The sequence below is a fragment of the Rattus norvegicus genome, chromosome 12 (assembly GCF_021556685.1).
Source record: "Rattus norvegicus strain SHRSP/BbbUtx chromosome 12, alternate assembly SHRSP_T2T, whole genome shotgun sequence".
Lineage (NCBI taxonomy): Eukaryota > Metazoa > Chordata > Mammalia > Rodentia > Muridae > Rattus > Rattus norvegicus.
Window position 1 is genome coordinate 44843820 of NC_141545.1, and position 16275 is coordinate 44860094.

Below are 16275 nucleotides of genomic sequence, written 5' to 3' on the forward strand. Positions count from 1 at the left end.
AATGTTGCCCGTTGCGCCTGTCACCTGCTTCCTGCTTCCCACAGCCTCTGACCACCTCTGGGATCTGGAAGCTTCTCCTGGGAGCAAGGCTGAGGATACAGCAGGTTATTCAGAGCCAGGGGATCTGCAGGTGTGTTCTTACCCTGGAGAGGAACAGGGGACCTATCGAGGTCTTTCCATTCAACCTCCTCCTCGAAGCCAGTCTCCTCATGGTACAGGTTAGAGCCACCCTAAACTGCCACGGGCTGTTCACCGTCCTGGGTTCTCACCCCATCTATACTAAGGGTGCTGCCCTCCTCTGCCCCGAGTACCTGTGGGCGTCTTCCTTCACATGATAACGGAGCCATCAGTCAAAGCTCTGGTCCTCTTCTCCCCAAGTTATTCCTTTCTCATGGTCACCCACTCCCTAATCTGACCTAACCAGACCATGGCTTCTTGTGCCTTTCTCTGGCTACCTGCCGGCTGTAATCCCTCCCAATTTGGAGCTTAGCCTCTGTACCCACCCTGTCTTCTGAAACCAAGCTCAGTCAGCACCAACATTTCCACTCTGTGGCCACTGCAGGGCCACCCACAGTAGCAGCAGGGCACAAAGAAGCTTCCGCATCTCCAACACCTGTACCCCGACCTGCTGAGTCCGTCTCTACCCCGTTGGTGCTACCACAGTGTCCCTGAGGCTTGCCCTGCCTTGTCTGCATGGAGGCAGGGCTTCTCCAACTGACTCCTCCTCCGAACACTTTTCTTCCATAGTCACGCAATCGGGAAGGCTGTCCCTTGCTTACACAAACCACTTGATCCTTCAGCTCCGCCCTGCTTTACTGGCTATCTAAACTGGACATTGGTAACCCCTTCTGACCTCCACATGCTGTGCATCTGACCTAGAATGGACCCTGCACCCCACTTCTGACAATTGCTTTCCAGGGTTCTGCAGATAATATGAAAACCTCACGCCGACAGAAGGCTTTTCCATACGGTGTGCCAGCCACGCCTGCTGTTATGATACGGCTCAGGCCAGACTGGGGCTACATGATCTCCTCACCTCCTAACCCCACAGGACTGAAGCCGCATTAGGCTTGGGGTAGGGTGTGGCCATTCTGGTGACATCCCAGTGCCTGCCTGGCCAGAGGTCCCAATGATCTTCAGAATGCAGCATCAGTGTGCAGCAGGATATGGGGATGAGGACGATAACATGGGCTGAGCTCCAGACACAGATTTGAAGGGAAGGTAGGCTCGGGGCCGTGTCCGGACTGGCTGCAGGACTCTGGCTGAGGTTGCTGGTAGGAACTGTTACCAGAGAGTGCAGCTACAGACCTAGGAGTCCCTGGGAGGATGCAGTCCTGCAACCCCAGTGTGGACACACCCCCTCCCCCTTCCGCCATTCACATGCCCCTGGAGATCGCATGTGGTAGGGTCCCCGTATTGCCCACCTACCTGAAGAGGTCTAGCAGAAGCTTCTCAAGGTGTGAGTCACCTGTGGGGAAAGGGAGGAGGGGACAAGCATTTACTACAGATCCCCAGGTCTCACCCACTGTCCGAATGCAAGTCTGGGGGTCTCTGTGACCCCTGTGGTCAGCCCCAGGAGGTCAGCGGCGTGCGGTGCAGGATGACCGATAGATGAGAAGCTTCGGAAGATGGAACATTCTGGCCACGGGAAGTACGACCCGTGACAGAGGTGAGTGGGTAGGACCAGATAGATAGGGACACCACCCAGTTAGACTGCTGACTTCTGCCCATAATCATGGGCAGGGGCCTTGAGGGTGGGGGTCAGAACTGGATCTGGCACCTTGAGGAACATTACAGCTACTCAGATGACCTGGGTGAGAAGAGATGCCCGGGGACAGAATGAAGCCTCCATGTGTCATCTCATTTCTGCTTTGTTGAGGGGGGCCTGCATGCCAGTGACGTCTATGTCCAAGGAAGGGGTAACAGCAGAGCCCAGCCCTCACTAGCACATCCCTAGGCACAACAGCGTTTGAGCTCCCACCCATTAGATCCCAGGGTTGGGGAACAGATCTTGGCCGAGCAGAGGAACATGGTTTCCGTCAGAGTGGTTATCAGGAAGGGAAGCCGGCAGGCACCCATATGGGTAGAAGCTGCTTCCCATTTGGAAGAACCAAATGAGCATGATCAAAACATCCTGCTCAACAGAAGCATCAAAAACACAAAATCCAGGACTGGACAGATGCTTTAGTGGTTAAGAGCACTGACTGCTCTTCCAGAAGTCCCGAGTTCAATTCCCAGCAACCACATGGTGTGGCTCACAGACAGAATGGGATCCGATGCCCTCTCCTGGTGTGTCTGGAGACAGCGACAGTGTCCTCACATGCATAAAATAAATGAATAATTAAAAATAAAATCCAGTGACCCGCACAATGCAACACACTATACAACGCAGAACCCAGTCGCAGCAGAATGCTGGGCTTTCTAAGTCAAGGCTGAGAGGGTCCATAGCTACCAAGGCACTCTGCAGAACAAAGGGCCCTTGTGCAGTTAGAATGAACAGACACATCATTAAACCTGCACGCACCGATAAGCAAGCGCAAAGACGGCGGCAGAGAGGCAGTCACAGTGGGGGACGCCTCCGACCGACCGTCAGCTGCCCGAGAGCTGGATGGATGTCTATGGCCCCGCACCAGGTCGCACCGGCCCAGAGTGGGTACTGAGTCTTTTGAAATGGGCATACAGCCCATTTAAATTAAATTAAAAAACAATTTAAATTAAAAAAGAACAAACAAACAACAAAAACCAAGCAATATAACGTATGTGTCATCTCCCACCCCCCAGCCCCGGTTGACCCAAATCAGAAGCCAACCTAAGATCGCTGAGAGGACAGAGTCCTTTGAAGGCTGACTGCAAAAGGAAGGATCTTAGATGATTGTTGAGCTTTACACTGACTTCATGTTGAAAGAGAAGAATCTGGCTTCGTTGGGGTAGAATAAAAATACATTGTTAAGTTGAATGAGGTTTCCGCCTAGTCCTCCTTACTTTTGAAACTGTGGGGTCGAATGGGACACACATCAAACACACTGCATCTCTTCTGACAACTGTCCCCAAATTGGGGACACCACAAATCTGTGAGAGAGCACTTTGTACAAACCCAGGGTGGTGAACGGATGCTCTGGTAAGACAAGCTTTATGGTGTAAAGCCTTAACAAGGGGTGTGAGTCGAGAGACTAACCTGACTGGTGAGACCTACTTAAACAAGGGTCTAATTTTCACCTCTTGCTTTTAACACCTCTGGGGATCCAACACAAAGAAGGTCATGTGAAGGGCCGTGTGGAAAGCTCAGAGTACTGAATTTAATCGGAAGGGGACCCTCCCTCCCACCCCTATCCCCCACTCCCTTCCCTGAAGCCTAGGGCTGTAAATTCCTGTATATCAACCGTGGCAATAAATTAAGCATGCAATTAAGATTCAGGACCCACGAGATAAAACTCTCACTGGAGGGGAAAGCAGGACAGAAGCCGAGACAATAGGAAAAACCCAAGAGTATCAGATAGTGAACTGCTAGAAAAATCTATGATAAAGGGAAACCTCACACGGCAGATTAGGGGTGGGGAGTGTGCACTCCACCACAGAGCAAAGCGCAGGCTCAAAGAGACACAGGCCAAACCCTCCCCCTCATAAGTCCTATGTAAAACTGATGAAACACAAAACACACAAAGAAACAAACTCAATCTCTTTTTCCCAGGCTCCTCCTCCAGACCTGCCAGCGGTTGATGGGTTGATGGATTCTCTGGGAAACCACTGCTGAGGTGCTATGAGGTCTATGTTGTTCCCAATGCTCAAATATTTGGGGGCACTTTGTCTCAGCTCAGCTTGGTCCAGGTCCAGGGAAAAAGCATCTTGTCTGTCATAAATGACTAGATGGTCACAAGTTGATGCTACAGGAAAGGACCCTGTCTCTGTACTTGATGAGATGGGATCTTCTTAACTCCGTAGGGAACCATGAAGTAGCGGGCCAGGTACAGTGGACCTATCTGTCCCAACCATGTGGGCAGCGCCCTCACAGTCAGGTCTAGGGGGCCAGACAGAACATTAACACAATCAAGGCACCAAAGAGCCCTGTGTGAACAGTTAGGGGAGCTGACTTGGAGTAAGGACGCTTCTCACTACATGTCCAAGTGTTACTGTGCCTTTCCCTAGGTGGCCGCAGCAGGCCTGTACGCTTCTAGTCTTCGTTTGGTGTGGCCAATGTTCCTGAGTGTCATCTGGTTTCCTGGAACAGCTAGATTAATGGTAGGACCAGAAGGGTGTAAAAGCAGGGTAGTAGCCAGTCAGCTGAGAGAGCCCTTGGCCACTTCAGATGCTCAGAAGCTCGTGCTGGTCAAAGCAGGTAATGTCAGCTCATTGAGAGGACCTAGCGTGCTTTTCTCCTTCCTTTTAGCTAAGAAGGATGTGAGACCACTGCAGGCATCCGAGGCCGGGATTTTGTTACCTAGTAACCGCAGGTATCTGCATCTGGAAGCCAACTACTGAGTAATGGATAAACCCATCAGGTAGTTCCCTTCAAAGAGAAAGCACACAGCTCTCTCCAGCACTCTTCCTTCTCTATGCTAAACAGTGCTCCTTACTGGCTTTTCTCTTTGTAGCCAGGTGCTGAACACGCATGTGTGCGTGCGTGTGTCTGTCTGTATGTATATAATATATATGTAATTTTAAATTTAAACTCGGACACACCAGAAGAGGGCACCAGATCTCATGACAGATGGTTGTGAGCCACCATGTGGTTGCTGGGATTTGAACTCAGGACCTTCAGGAAGAGCAGTCAATGCGCTTAACCGCTGAGCCATCTCTCCAGCCCTGAACTTGAGGTTTTTAAGCAATGTGAAGTGAGACCAAGTTAATCTGCCCGATGCAAAGCTAGAAGCCCAGGACACAGTCCACAATCCTCTAACTATCTGGGTCCACAGCCTTTCCTTGATGACTGTCATTATTAACAGGAAATAGTAACTAGTAGTGACTTTCTGTAGAGTAGTTGTAAATGACTCGTGGGACATCTGGAGCACAGTGACACATTAGAGATCGCACCTTGGTAGGACTCCAGCCCGAGGAAAATCAAATTACTTCTCAGTGAGCAGCATCATGGCTGCAGCAGACTGAGCTCAGTGTGTGGCTTGATTCGGTAGCTGGTCTTCTTAAGTTTTTTGAACTGAGCAGAAGCAGTTTCCAATGCAGGTCTTTACTTTTTGATACCAGTTGACGCGAAATCCTGTGACCCGGTGATGTCCTGAAGGCAGGGACACAAAACCATTCGGTCTCACAGGAAGAGTGGCAGGCTGTGGGAAGTGGAAACTGGTTGGAGGGGGCTGGCTTCAGGCCTCAATGCCTTAAACAAACCCTTCTGCCACCTCGGGTTGAACCATAAGCTACATGAAGTCCTGCTTCCCGTAGGAGTAAGATCAACAATGGTGGGATCCGGTGAGTACCGATGGGATGTGGGAGCTGAGGAAGGTGCACGAGAATGCCTGAGATCCCACCCAGTTCTGTTTAGCCTACTGACACTGCAATAGGGAGATCTGGGGAGTGGGGTGGGGGAGGCTGGCACCACAAATGGAAACATATACATCCATGACAGCAATCCCTCTCACCAGAACTCTCTGGCTGTGGTTTCCTCTGCCTTTTAGGGTGCACAGCTTTCTGCTTTGCAGAGCACTTCTCATGGGCTACCCTCACCTTTCTCTGCAAATGATGTGACAGGGGAGGGGGCGGGGGTCTATGGAGTCAACCCAGCAAATTGCTGTCTTAATTCAGAGACGATGAGAGTAGCGTTCGAAGCTGATGGAGGAGCAAGTCCCTTCAAATTACTCTGATTTTTACTGCCCATTTTGAGTAAAGTTTCAAATGGGACAGGAGAGTGAATCCACGACTCTTTTAGAGTGAGTGGGTTCTCTGCTGGAAGAAAAAATAAAAGCCATCACAGCGGATGGTGTGTGCTTAGCAGGACTTGCTTGAGTGTGGCATGGAAGATGGCAGGCTACTGTCACTGGCCTGTACGTCGGGAGAGCAAGAGGGAGAGTGCAAACGGATTTGTCACTTTGTCCTAGGGCTGACTGCAAATCTCCCAGTAGGAGACATGATCACATCTACCCTGCTCAAGGCTAAGGACCCAATTTACACTCAAGCATTGGGCGGGTCTCCATGCTGGTGTATCTGGAACCTGACCTGGGAGCGACGATGCCAGATGATACCACAGGGGTCAAGGACCACGGTTGGGGTGGCAGGTAATACAATGGTCACCAGGCCAGTGCTGTTCAGTCAGTGGTGGGTGCACATGCACCAGAACAGTATGATCTCAGTACCGAGACAGGGTGGGAGGGGAAAAAAGCCACTCAAGGTTTCAGTAATTCAATAATTTATTCCTCTAAAAAAGTGTGTAAAAGTATATAGCTCTCATCCACAAGGTATATATGAATGACATTTAAAATGGAGGCCTTTGTCATTGTTTCTTTTTATCAAAGTCTTTAGTGTATTGAACCAGCACTGTGCTGTAGTTCTTAAATGAACGTCACATAGTTTTGTATTCTTCCCAATTGTCTGCTATATATAAAAGAAGCTCACTGCAAAATGCTTGAAGGAAAAAGGAAACAAAAAAGAAAATCAGAACTTCCCAGAAATGTACAGCTTTTACATTTAAAAAAGGCTCTGAGAGATACATACAGGCATGCCGGACCAGCCCTCCCGCCTCCCCTCCCTCCTCCCTTTTCAAACCATGGTGGGAGTTCTGATTTCTGCAGAGTTTTCAAAATTAAAAATAAAAAAAAATAAAATAAAATAACTTCTCACTCTGTAGCAAATCCAGGGCTTGTACATTTCAGATTAATTCTGTAAAAAACTCACAAGTAAAATAATGCATATTTAAGGGAAATATTACACAGACTTTTTCACACAGAAGTACATAAGATTTTTTAAATCTATTGCCATTCATTTATTTTTGCACAAAAACGTATAAATATGTCACCAGCTTCTCTTAACTTAAAAAACTTAAATAAAAGACACCAGATGAAAGCTACCCTTTGCTGCCTTCTTTTAAAACTTTTTATAGCTTTTTTCTGTTTTTATTTTTTGTATTTTTTTTTCCTTTTCTCTTTTTCTGTGTAGAGTTGAGTCTCTAGGGAAGAAAAGCCCCTGCAGTAAAAACAGCCCATTTAAAAAAGAGAGAGAGAGAGAGAGAGAGAGAGAGAGAGAGAGAGAGAGAGAGAGAAGCTATCCCAAGTGGTAAGGATTACAAATATCTGGTTTGCAGCCCGCCCTCCCGGGTGACTTTATACAAGTTCACATCTCCGTCATCTTCAAAAGGCCTTGAGGATTTCCTCTCTGATAAGAAAAAATAGCACTGCGATATCTTAGGTCAACTTTACACTGTACACGTTAGATACAAACGGTTTGATATATCAGATTTTTTAAGCTATACATTGGAAAGGCAACCCCCCCAGTTGGTGAGACAGAGAACAATCACCCATTTACAAGTTATTTCTCTGCGTTCACATTCCCACCACATGTTAATATAATGTTTTAAACGTTAGATTATCTCAAGAAAAATACTTTTACAAAATCATTCAATTATTACATTTTTTTCCTTTTCTTTGTTAATAACCAGGACATCAAAGTCTCTTGGAAGAACTTAGTTTGCATGACTCTCCCACGGGAGCCGGGCTCAGTGCCGGCCCGTCAGGAGGCTCTGGGAAGCCAGTCCACACCCACCACCCGCAGACAGAAACATACGACATAAGGGCTAGAAACAGGGTTTCAAAGTCAACCCAAAGGTCTGGGACAGGGAGTCAAAAATACTTCAATCAGCTGTTAATGCTTTAAAAAAGGCTTTTTTTTTTTTTAAAGTCCCACATAGAGGCTCAGCTTCAAGTACTGATTTAATGGTTGAGTTGTAATATTTCTTTGAAACAATATTCCTATGGTCCAGAAAATTTTCACTGTGTTTGTAACTGGTTTTGTGAGCAAACACTTTGGGTTGTGATATGTACACAAGTCCCTTTTGATCTAATGAAAGGAGAGACCTGGCTTTCTGTAAGAATTCTCTAGAAAAGGTATTTCCATGTGACTGTATAGAGAAGTGACAAGGTCTCTGCCTCCAGCTCGGGGCTGAGCCTGACCACCTTTGTATACAAGTGTGACCCACACAAGGTGCGGCCACACAGACTGCTTTCCCAGTCTACCGCTGGGTGTGTTACTACACTACCCTTCAGGTTTGGTCTCCCCACTTGTTCTCACTCCTTTTCTGGCTTCTAGGACAGAGGTATGTACTCAGAGAATCCTATGGTGGGTCTCAGTGGGTTTCAGCTACTGTACCTGGTCCTCAAGATTAGAAAAAACAAAGTTGCAAAAAAGTTACAACAAAATTAAAAATAAATAAAACAGATGCAGCTGTCTCCAGACCTCGTGTCCACACAGGTGCGCCACCAACCAAAGCCTTCCTGACAGCTGGGGAGGCGGAAGCCCCAGTGCTAGATCCTGTACTGGGGCTGGTGCTTAGTTGTGACACATCCCAGGTTATAAAGTACGGGGTGACTGACCCACAGGCATCCACCATTGGCTAGAGGATTGCATTCAGAGGGCTGGACAGCCTGGTACTAAACAGAGGCTGAGAGCAGGCTCTTGTGCAAAAGGACGTTGTCTCTTCTCTTTCACTCTGAGGCCACCAACAGTCACCACTTCCTGGGGACTGCAGGCTGCACACATCACACATTGGCTCAAGTCACGGCTTATGGAAACTTCCAGGTCCTCATGAGACACGTCAAGGAGTCACTGTGGCAATGAACACTGCAGAACGAGCATGTGCCTGCTCAGAAGGCGTCACAGTGCAGGGCTGTAGGGAGTGCTCTGAAAAAGGCCGGCCATTTGCAGAGTGGAGCAGGCTCCCTGGCCAAGGCTGCAGGAGGAGCTGAGGCAGAGGGCAAGCGCTTCCCGGTTAGAGCATGTTCATGATGGCATTGTACAACTGCGTGAGCACCACAAAGTGGACGGGAAGGCAGGAAGTACGGTCCTGGGTGGCCGGATTGCACGTGAGCCAGGACAGGGCATTGTACTGCTCCAGCACAAACCTGCCAGGGAGAGCACAGAGATCAACTTCTGGGCCACATGGCTTGGGGGGATGGGGCCCATGCACCCCACCTTGCATTCTTTCACAGCAGCATGCCCACTTCAGGGCTGCCAGGATCATGAAGCCACTGAGTGGTAACCGTTCCATGTTAGCTAGACGCCGACGGAGACTGTACTGACCATCCTGAGTTGTTCAGAGTGCACCTGATACTTTACCCACACTTGGCCTCCCAAGTTTCTCAAGAGTATTCTGTTGTGGTCACTGGAAAAAAACAACGGGGTGGGCAGGGTCTTGCTATTTATTCCAGGCTAGCCTGAAACTCTCGACCACAGCCTTAGTTGCTTGCCTGGGCACTGGGGACCTGGGTGCAGACCGCTATGCTTAACTTGCTACAAGGCCCTTGTTCTGTGTTCCTCCAGGGACCCTGGAAGCCAAGCTGCTGCTGAGGCATCCGTACACCTCCCATTTCCAAAGCACAGTACCCCAGAGGCCACTCAGAAAAGCTTATTTCTCAAGGTACCCAATAGCTCTTGTTTGCTTGCTTGCTGTTTGGTTTCTAAGCTCCACTCTTGGGTGACACAAAGGTTGAGTGTGTGCCCTGGCACTCATGTAAAGCAGTGTGCAACAGTGCACAACTACTATCCAACAGCAGGGTGGAGGCAAGGTGGGGGAAGGCGGACATGGGTCAATCTCGGGAGCTCACTGGCCAGCTGGCCCATCAGCTGCTGAGTGCCAGGCTCAGTGAGAGACCCTGTCTCAAAGAGTAAGGCGGAGAGCAGCTGAAGAAGACACTGACTGACTCTGGCATGCGCATCCACAGACAGCATCTCCTGACTTCAGGCTGGACTCTGGGCTTGACCTCAGTAAGTAGCTAAGGATGCCTTTGAGCTCCTGGTTCTTATGCCTTCTCTTTCAAGTTCTGGGATTATAGGCATACGCAATTACACCAGACCCAGAGCACAAAACTGTATGCCCCGCTGAAAACAGTGAGAGAATGCGTGCTTCCGGGATGCATAACACAATGTACAGTGTAGTCATGCCCATGTACCTATGTGTGCCAAGGAAGGCCAAGACGTGTTCTCAACGCAGAGCCATCCCCAGGCACTGTTCTCTAACTGCCCTTCCGCCCAGGTTTACACTTGTGTCACCTCCTTAGAATAGAGAATGAAGTGTCCCTCATTTACTGCCTAGTGCACAGGGGACACAGGCCGCATGTCCCTGCACGAGCAGCAGTGTCTGTGAGCACCGCCCTGTACCAGCACTCCAAAGGGGGCGAGGAGGAAGGAGCAGCACTGCGAAGGCCCGCAGTGCTGCCTCCAGGAGAATCTACCTTAGAACATCAGATGTGGTCTTGGAGTCCAGAGGGTGTGGAGCCCGCTGAGAGTTCCTGACAGGAAGGAGCTCGTCGGTCTGTGCTACAGAGATGTGGTGATGGAGTGAGGCCTGGGGGAAGAACAAACGACTGTCATCTCCAGGTGCAGAGCAGCACCGTGAGGAGTGAGCGAGGCCCAGCTCCTGCGCTGTGCAGAGTCAGCTGCTGTGTGCCCAGGTTCCAACTGCCCAGTCATCTCCTGGGACACAGTCCCACGTCCTAGAGTTAAGTTCAAAGTCTTTCTGGTCTAGCCCACCTCATTTTGCTTCTGGAGGGAAAAAGTTCCTTGGTGTGCACGCACTCAAGAGCACACATGTGCCGGTCTAAAGACAGCCTGCTGCAGTGACTCCCTCCCAGCAGGAACATCTCGGACTGGGCGGGGTCCCCGACTGACTGGGCCATTCACCAGCACATCTTGCTTCTCTAACACAGCAGTCAAGCACACAAACAGCCGTTCCTATGTAACGCTGTGTGGCCTGACAGTCACTCTGTTTTCAGTATTTAACCTCTGGAATATGTTAAAACAAACCAAATACTATACATCATTTCCCTTGTAAACTAATGCGGTAACGCTTACAGATGAGAATCTTTAGTATTATACACACTGAAAATGTGTGATTCCTTTGTATCAACTAATAGGCTACAGTCAGGCTTCACTGATGATCTGGCGTGAGGGTTAAGGAGGACTGAGTATCGAGGCTCTGCACTCTGGATGTAGTTGCTTCATACTGTGGGGCTTCTCAACCCTTCTACTCCTCAGATTCTCACAAACCCACTGTTTGATCCAGAGGTTCAGTTATGGGTGCACCTCCAGGGTGAGCATGCAGAAACACCTCCAGGGTAGGTAAGAGCATTCTGCGCAAGGCGGGGCATGTCAGCCAGAGGACAGCAGAAGGCTCTGTCTGTCTGCTGTCTCAATGCAGCAGAGTGAAAAAGACTAACCTCTGTGAAGGAGACAGTCATTTCCTTCATGCTCAGTCAGTCTCCGTAACCACCCGTGCCTGGCATTTCTGAGCACAGAGTGACACACTACCTCTTGTTTGTCACCTCTGGTTTGGAATTGACCCTAACAGTACTAGGGAATCTCCTTGCTTTGCTGACTGACTAAATGTTCCCACAGGTTACTCCATGCCTCACAAGTCCCTCACAGCTCTTGCCCACTGAGATCCACGTGCAGTGCTACAGAGCTGGTTCAGTCAGCCTTCCTAACAGGCATGCAGCTCTTCCTCAGCTCTCACGCACCTCATTGGGTTTGCTTATTTTGAGGCAGTGTTGCTGAGCCCTTCAGGCTGGTTTCAACTCACAAGTCATGTGACCTCCCACCTCAGCCCCCTTCATAGCCAGGCATGGGCATGTACCAAGTACATATGTCATTTCTCACGCCTGCCAACATCCGATGGCTGGAGGTGGGCATGTTGTGCCACAGGGGGAGCTCAGGAGTGCTATCGCTCAGTCCACTCCCTTACCAAGAGTCCTTCTCCCCATGGCTCTGCCCCACGTACTTTCAAACCTGTGTCTCTGCCAAACTGCAAGGGAGGGACCGATCCCCTCCCAGGCTCCTTCACCCTCAGCACGTGTGGGTCTTGTTTTAAAGCCTTAGGATCCGACCAATAAAACCATACAAGGAGGAAAACACAGAGATGTGAAGGCTTGATGACCTGGCTCTGCTCCATGGTGGATGGTGCCAGGGTGCAGCCAGGCAGGACTGTGCTGTAGCTTACTGGCAGCCATAGTACTGACTGGGAGAGAGTCAGGTCGAGCCACAGGTAACTCCCACACTTACACCAGGACCCTGATGGCCTCCAAGGTTAATGTGGACTCACTTCTTAACAGCAAGTTTGGGTCCCTCTTCTGAACTCCACTGTCCTGTAACTACAACCACCCCAGACTGAGTGACACCAAGAAAGGAAGAGGGGATTTCTAGCTCCAACCAAACAGAACACAGACCACTGATTTCTCTCACGCTCCAGAGTGCATCGGACCAACCTTCAGGAAGAGTGGGCACTGGTTCCGGGCCTGCGGGCATGATGACCAAAACCACTGCGGGAGGTTCTCAGCTTTGGCAGTTGATACAAAATACCCAAGGGCCAGGGGCTGCTGCTTGAGCTCCTCTGGAGCCTCCCGGGACAGAAGCCGCTCTCCCTGGCTCTGAAAAACAAGGTCCAAAGCACAGTGAGCACCACCAGAAGCTGCCTGCAGCTTTCATCCTGCTATGCACACCAGTCACTTTAGCACCCTCTCCTTCTCAAGTGTTTATCCCAGGTTAAGTCGCACACAGGACCATGTAGTCAAGGAGGCAGCACAGGCTTTCTCTTTGCTCTATAGCAGGCCTCAAGTGGGCTGGCCTTCGAGTCTGATCCTTCTACCTTATTTAGCTCCTGGGTTTGAGGGTTATGTGCACAGATATGGGTGTGCGTGTTCTACTGTGTCCTGACTTCGCTTTTTTCCATTGGCCAGAATAATTTCATATTATTTTTTGTCTTTTTGCCCCCCTCCCACCCTCTGGAGTTGAGGATCGAACCCAGGGCCTTGTGCTTGCTAGGCAAGCACTCTACCACTGAGCCAAATCCCCAACCCCTAATTTCACATTTTCTTTTTCCAGAATTAGAGTCGGTAGGATTTGATGTAGTACATTAATAAGGGCCATTTTCTTTTTCTAAATAGGAGGCATTAAAACAACAAACCGATCACTCACTGTCACCTGTACTCAAGGCACCTTGTCCCTTCAGCTGCTCCATGAGTAAAGTGACGCTATTCTAACCCTTCCTTCTCCTCATCACCCTTACGTGACGGCAGCGCTGGCAGCACGGTCCCCTCTACAAGTCAGTGCACGCAGGCTGGCTGGCACTTGCTCAGGGTGAGACACCACACAGCACCGCCTCAGTGACTTAGTCCTAGAACCTCAATTGCAGGTACCATACAGCCATGAGGCCTGAGCCATTGGCTGGGACAAGGCTAACATGAGCTACAGGGCAGCTTTTGACCTTTAAGCCTCCCATCAATCCACGGCACCTAAAGATGGAGCTGGCACCTTCACTGGCCTGTAGCAATGACCTGGGCACATCTGAAGACTCCACACTGGGTGGCTCTTGATGCCCTGCAGGCTGCTGCCAACATGGCCAGCACTGCACATGAGAAAGTGCATGCACACAGGCCACAGACCAACCACACACTGCAGGGACTTCCTCAGCTCCAGCCACTGCACATGCGAGCCACAGGTCTGCCTCCTGCCTCTCAGTTAAGTCGCTATCTGGGAAAATATCTAAGAAAAAGACTAAGAGGAAAAATGTCTTAGCATTTTAGCTCAGGGGGAAAAGGCTTCAAATCCTCGGGAGAGGCCAGGATGAGGAGCACGCACCTGTTACTTCTCAGCCCTCCACCTCCCCTGCCATCCGATACCAACAAAGCAGCAGGCAGGAGCACCACCAAGGCCTTGCACACAGGAGGACTAACTTCCTAATAAAGGGAGCACTAAGACTGCCTGAATGCTTCTTTCTAAATCCCTGCTCTCCAAGACAGGTTGGAGAGCTGTGTCCCTGAGACCGAGACCTCTGGGGCGAGAGTCATGTGCAGTCAGTGCATGGCGGGGGGGGGGGGGGGGGCGGGGGGGGGGCGGCGTTTTCCTGAGAGTTGTGGTTGTTCTCAGCAACCTCCTTCCAACAGTCCTTACCCGACTGTGCTGGAAGTGAGAGCCCACCCCGATTCCAGAGGGAGAGCCCGGAGAGGGAACCGGAGAGGAGTTGGGAGAGGAGTGGAGGTTCCCGGTCATGAGGATGCCAATGTCATTGTCCATGTCGTCTGGAAATGGAAGGTCTACGAACATGTCATCTAGAGGGAAACACAACGAAGTTAAAAAGGAACCATGCTCCACCTTGCCATCCTGTGTTCTGTTAATCTTCAACTGTCACAGGAATGCTGTACCTAACAGGTGCCTACTGTATGCAAGTGCTACAAACTGCCATTGGGTTTCTCTCCAGTGACAACCTAACAAAGTAAAAATACAGTGGGGAATTCACAGCCATGGAAGAAGAAAGGCCCTGATTCCTTTCAGCCTTCAAAGACACATGAAAAGTGAAAGGCGGCTCAGGTGCTGCACGGCCAATGCTGGCACTGTCCAGTAGCAAGGCGACCCCAGCTACATGATCAGTACCACAGGACTGGAAGGCTGACGTCAGGGGACAGGGAGAAGCCTGCCCTGCAGTGGGAGAAGCCCATCCCACAGAAGACCAAAGGCAATGTTCATTAGGAGATGCTCTCCCTTCTACACTGCAGAGGAAGGGCGGACTTGCAGCAAATTTGGAAAGGAAAAACATGAAGGAAAAACTATCACAAACCCAGTTAGCATGGACAGCTGCCATGAGCCCACACTCTGGGATCCTTTCCCCTCCCCACATAGCAGGCACAACGACTAGAAGATGGTAAAAGTCCAACAATAGCACAAACAGATGCACAGAATGTGGGATTTTATGGTCTATGACTCTTTTTGCAAGCCTATACAGGTATTAGAACAATTCCTTTAAGAATAATCAGATAAGGAGTTGCTCTCCAGCAAACTGCATCCCCAGGGTGAGCCAAGAGGCGGTATCTTCACACGGCCATGCCCTCCACACTGAGGTCCACAGAGAACAGGTGGAGACGTCTGCCGACAGCTGCTAGTCTGTCTCTAACAGACAGTGGGCTACGTTAATCGCCCATGTTCTGTGGCTTGGTGGTTAATTGTCAACTTAACCGGGTGGAGAGAGAGTGGAGCGGGCTGATGTGTTTCCAGTGAGCACTAGTGAACGCTCACTGAGGGACGTCTACCCTGCAAACGGGTAGTGCCAGCTGTGGGTGGAGGCCAAGATGCACAAAGTGGGGAAGGAACAGCTCGGGCACCCTGCTCCCTGAAGCCTCACGGGCTGCGGGAGCACTGCCACAGCTTCTTTGCTGTAGTCTGAAACCAGAGCAACACAAACCCTTTCTAAGGGATTGTCAGAGGCACAAAAGCACGAACCGAACATGGTGACACTGCAGCTCCTCCCTTCCCATGGCTCCTAGAACACGGCTAAGACATACACATGCACACACATGGCCACCACCCCATACCCCACTCTACCTCCGACTGTGCCCTCTGCTCACCATTGTTGGGGCTAAACCCATCCTCATTGGGGTAGTTGGCTGGAGCCACCTGGATGGTTGACGATGTCGGGAACACCAGGATGTGGGTGCAGGAGGCATCCTGAGGTGTGTTCAGCTGGGACGACTGCATGTTCAACGCAGTGCTTCGGCCAAACACAGAGCCCATTGTAACAGCATCTAAATAAGCAGAGCTGTGTCAGGTGCCTCTGCAGACCGACAGCCCCAGTGAGGTGTCAGGTGATGTGTAAAGCTGCTTAAATGTCTTTAGAGAACCTCTGAGACCACCAGTGACAATCGCCTGACCCTCCCCTCACATGCAAATGTGGAGATAAACCTGGACAGAGTCAGCACACATTCTGCAAATGACTTAGCCACTGAGTGACCTGGAGCCCTAAGGCCTGCATACTTTCCATCTGTGGTCACGATTATAGACGCAGCACTCTGAACGACAGCACCCAATGCTCTTCTTAACCCTGCCTAGTGCCTGCCAGACGCTGGCCTGTGCTAAACTCCATGCATGGACCTTGCTGGCACAGCACACGACCCTGAAGTGGCACCGAGTGTCACTTCTGTGTAAATGAGGGCACAAGACTCTAAAAGGTGTGTGTAAACTGCTGTCAGTGCTGCAGGAGACCAGAGGTCCAAGGAGCAGACAGTTCAGCCATTGTCCTGCTCTGAAGCCTGTCCTCAGACACGCTCCTGACTTCATACAGAACGGGAGTTAACGGGA

General features: G+C 50.3%; 1 protein-coding gene across 9 annotated transcripts in view; it reads right to left on the reverse strand.

Annotated features, from left to right (window-relative positions):
• Window positions 1–6335: 6335 nt before the first annotated feature.
• The window catches only part of Med13l (mediator complex subunit 13L), a 196681-nt gene continuing 186741 nt past the window's right edge, over window positions 6336–16275 (reverse strand). For all 9 annotated transcript variants that reach the window (NM_001419791.1, XM_087578968.1, XM_087578967.1 and 6 more), the window contains 5 exons: window positions 15546–15722; window positions 14098–14255; window positions 12414–12575; window positions 10386–10498; window positions 6336–9056 (listed from right to left, as the gene is read on the reverse strand). In NM_001419791.1, the coding sequence (NP_001406720.1) occupies window positions 8924–9056; window positions 10386–10498; window positions 12414–12575; window positions 14098–14255; window positions 15546–15722 (743 nt within the window). In that variant the 3' untranslated portion in view covers window positions 6336–8923. The remainder of the gene's footprint in view (window positions 9057–10385; window positions 10499–12413; window positions 12576–14097; window positions 14256–15545; window positions 15723–16275) is intronic.